This window comes from Labeo rohita, chromosome 14 (genome assembly GCF_022985175.1).
Source record: "Labeo rohita strain BAU-BD-2019 chromosome 14, IGBB_LRoh.1.0, whole genome shotgun sequence".
In the NCBI taxonomy this organism is placed as follows: Eukaryota; Metazoa; Chordata; class Actinopteri; order Cypriniformes; family Cyprinidae; genus Labeo; species Labeo rohita.
This window is the reverse complement of record NC_066882.1, coordinates 3022603-3027073: the sequence shown is the minus strand read 5'-3', so window position 1 is coordinate 3027073 and position 4471 is coordinate 3022603. Positions and strand designations below refer to the sequence as shown.

At 41.2% G+C, this 4471-nt stretch overlaps 1 protein-coding gene across 1 annotated transcript; it reads right to left on the bottom strand.

Moving 5' to 3' along the window:
• Nucleotides 1–405: 405 nt before the first annotated feature.
• Nucleotides 406–3905, bottom strand: drd1a (dopamine receptor D1a). The gene has a single exon (XM_051128012.1). It carries the CDS (start codon nucleotides 3903–3905, stop codon nucleotides 2820–2822), a length of 1086 nt encoding a protein of 361 aa, XP_050983969.1. The 3' UTR covers nucleotides 406–2819.
• Nucleotides 3906–4471: the final 566 nt, after the last annotated feature.

Below are 4471 nucleotides of genomic sequence, written 5' to 3'. Positions count from 1 at the left end.
CCATTGGTTAATGTTAGTTAATGCATTAACTAACATGAATAAACAATGAACAGTATATTTATTGCAGTATTTACTAATCGTTGTTCATGTTAGTTAATGAAAATAGTCACTCATTGTTAGCTCATGTTAATTCATAGTGCATTAACTAATGTTAACAAGCACAACTTGTGATTTTAATAACGCATTAGAAAATGTTGAAATTAATTGATTAATTAATAAATAAATTGATATTACAATTCCTTAAGGTTACATCTTAATTTAAGGGTTAGATTAAAGAATAAATTGTTCCTTGAGGTTTTAGTTGTATAAGAGAGAAAAAAATTGCTTGAATAGTTTTATACCAGCGTGTGGCTTTATTTCTATGAGGCTGGTAAATTGAATATATGTACACACCTGTGGTATCCGTCCATTAAGTATGCATAAGTATGCTATACAATACTAATGCTCTTCATTACACTAATTACACAGTGGCCCCACTGTTTCCTGTCGGCTGACATAGACCAAACACAACATAGCGTACCGCAACAAATGACAGAGATGACTCATGCACTGGTGTTTCTGGATCTTAAGCACAGCGTCTACTGTTTAATAACTCATCCAATATGCTTCCTATTGTGTCTGATACGAGAGCATGGTATTTGAGGCTGAGTGGGAATGTCAGTTTTGAGGGCCCCGCTGTGAGAGCTTGACTCTTACACATTCACGGAGGCTGGCAAACAAAAACAATTTGACTCCCCGGTTCCTCTGAGCCGAGCCTGAGCTTATTATCTCTATTTATGCCAGCTTTGCGCAGTGTCAAGACAGCTTGACGGTAACAAATGAAAGTTTAAGAGGTTGAGAGCCGCGGTTCCTGCTGTCTGTTATTGTTTCCTATTCAAGTTTCATCAAGTGAAGAATAAGAGCTGGAGTGCTGCTGAGGAATTATTAATCCACAGATGTATTTTCTAGAGCACGTTTTGCATAGGTTTACAAACACAGTGTTCACAAAGAAAGAACAAACACGTTTTAATTTACCAAAAGCCAATGAAAAGAACTTCAACACCATGAATCCTAATGTTTGATTTACATATGTGACCCTGGACCACAAAACCAGTCATAAGTGTAAATTTCTCGAAATTGAGATTTATAACTCATCTGAAAGCTGAATAAATAAGCTTTCCATTGATGTTAGGAAAGGACAATATTTGGCTGAAATATAACTATTTGAAAATCTGAAATCTGATGGTGCAAAAAAATCAAAATATTGAGAAAACTGCCTTTAAAGTTGTCCAAATGAAGGTTATAGCAATGCATATTACTAATCTAAAATGAAGTTTTGATATATTTACGGTAGGAAATTTACAAAATATCTTCATGGAACATGATCTTTACTTAATATCCTAATGATTTTTGGCATAAAAGAAAAATTTGACCCATCCGATGTGTTTTTGGCTATTGCTACAAATATACCCGTGCAACATAAGACTGGTTTTGTGGTCCAGGGTCACATATGTACTTTCTCATCAGTTGTCAAATGTGACCCTGTACCACAAAAGGTCAGTTTTTTTTAAATTGCTGTATGGTTTGGTGTAGAATAGGACAATATTTAGCTGAGATACAACTATTAAATATGGAATCTGAGAATAAAAAAAAAAAAAAAAAAAAAAAAAATCTGCTTTAAAGTTCTGCAAATGAAGTTCTTAGCAATGCATATTAGGTTTTGATATATTTACGGTAGGGATTTTACAAAATATCTTCATGGAACATGATCTTTACTTAATATCCTAATGATTTTTGGCATTAAAAAAAAAACTGATAATTTTAGCTATTGCTACTGAAGACTGGTTTTGTGGTCCAGGGTCACAAATAAGTTAAATATCTACTTCACTGAAACAGTATCTTTCCCTAAACACCACAATACAAGTAACAGCACCAAATGAAGTGTTGTGAAAGCATGAAAATATCATAAAATCGACCACATAATCAGACTCATCACAATCAATTACATTCAGTTCACCGCAGACGTGCTCAACGTTATCACATGACACATTGCATCACATCCAGTGTTATTTTGTACCGTACGCTTTCAGAACACAATTACAATCTCGACAATAACGTATCTATTACTTGATGACCGTAAATGAGCGCTCTGCCACATCTGCATTTTTATTTCACGGCCATCTGTTCTGCCAGTCGTGGTGTTTAGCTTTCACGGTTTAATAATGAATCAGAGGCTTTGAAGAGAACAAGTACCACAGAACAATATACATGTTCATTATGGCAATAATGGGATGGCCATCTCATGATTGACCATCTGCCCTCTTGTTTTGGAAAAAAAAATGTGAAGTCTTATGAATAAGGCAAGACGTAAAGGAAATGTAATGAGAGTGGAGAGGATGAGATAGATATTTATCAAGCAGCGATGTAAATGCGGCGATTGGAAATGACTGGTCATTTATTTATGGAATGACGAACACATTCTCCACTCATTTGCAATAAATACACTACATTTGTTTCAATGTATTGCAGTTTTGCCCAGCGCTTTAACTGTACAGCTTTTTTTAAATGAAAGATTCAAGGAAGCATTGCTTCTGCAAGTCACTTGTGGATTCAATAATCGGTTCATTGTCTGAAAAAAAGACACTGGGAACGCACAGACCACCCCTGTGTCATTCTTTGGGGAAGTATAGCTTTTTATAGAGATTAGCCTCGCTTAAGGGACGTCGCAACCGCTTCCCCTGCTCTCCAGCACAGCAGGAGGGCTCTCTTCCCAGAGTCTTAATCCCAAATCCATTTCCCCCCCTGCCTTTCTTGGCAAAAGATTGGTGTGACATTGCTTTTCAGTTCTTATTCAGGCTAGGTGTCTCCATGCTATTGCTTCCCGGACAGAGTCTCTGGCATCCCAGAAGGATGGCGAACGCTCGGCGAAAGTCGGCATTGAAGGCGTATATAATGGGGTTGAGAGACGAATTGGCCCATCCGAACCAGACAAAAACATCAAATGTGGTCGGACTGATGCAGGGGAGGCCGGCAGACGTGCGCTTGCAAAACGGCACCATGCAGTTCAGGATGAAAAATGGCAACCAGCAGCACACGAAAACCCCCATTATAACCGACAGCGTTTTTAAGACTTTCGTCTCCCGTTTAAAGGACAGTTTGAAGGAGCTCTCCGAGTCCACGTTGGAGCTGCCGCCCATGCTGTCGTGGCGGATCTTGGCGCTCTCCGCGGCCCGCTCCAGAGCTGAGATCCGTCGGATCTGCTTCTGGGCGATTCTGTAAATCTGAGTGTAGGTTACAATCATGATGGCGACGGGAATGTAGAAGCTGATGAGCGAGGACGAAATGGCGTATGTCCGGTTGAGGCTGGAGTCGCAGTTGTCCGCCAGCCGGGTCCCGCGAGACGCGTTGACCTCCGGCTGAGCCTTGTGCCATTTGAGCTGCACCGGGATGAAGGAGATGAGCACGGACAGGGTCCAAGCCACGCTGATCATCACAAAGGCAACCCTGGGAGTCATCTTCCTCTCGTAGCGGAACGGGCTGGAAATGGCCCAGTATCGGTCCACGCTGATAACGCACAGGTTCAGGATGGACGCCGTGGAGCACATGATGTCGAAAGCCACCCAAATGTCACAAAACGCGCCGAAGGGCCAGAAGCCGGCTACCTCTGTCACAGCCTTCCAGGGCATGACCAGAATGGCCACCAGCAGGTCTGACACGGCCAGCGAGATGACAAAAAAGTTGGTGACTTTAGAGCGCAGGTGGCGAAACTTTGTGACAGCTGCGCAAACCAGCGTGTTCCCGAGCAAAGTGGAGAGGATCAGAATGGACAGAAAGCAACCGGTCAGAACCCGCGTGGACCGGTCGCTTTCCACGAAGCCGCTGTCAACGACCGTCGTCAGGTTCAAATCCATCATTATCCTGTGCATCTCACTGCATCATGAGAACTAGACGTGAAGTGTTCAAACACTTCATCTGTCATGCCTCAGGTAACGTTGACTGTAGCACATTTTTCATGCCAAAGTTTCCAGTTCATGCATTCATCACTTCAGGATCAGTTTGGTTACACTGGCACGCCAATCAGAGAAACATAATATCATAGTAACACGTCAGTGATCCTGCATCCATCAGAACAAAGTTTAATTGATCACTCCGCAGTTTTTACTCACCCTTATATATCTGATGGTGATCATGTAGTCCTTATGCCATAAGAGAGTGAGACACGTTTCAGATTCCAGTGAGCAAAAACCTGTTTCTGCATTTCTGTGAGTCAACAAATGGACAAAACTAACATTAAGAGAATAAATGCAAAAGTCACCTACTAAATTCTCTGTAATAAGAAGCAAATAGCATTAAACTCACCTGCACTGTTTGCTCTGTGAAGCGTCCTGCCCGTGAAAAAGCGATTCGTTTGAATAAACCGGGAAGAAAACTTGTTTTGTGTGCGTCCTCGATGAATGACTGTCGAAATGAAGGTGTTATTCCTTCACGCAAC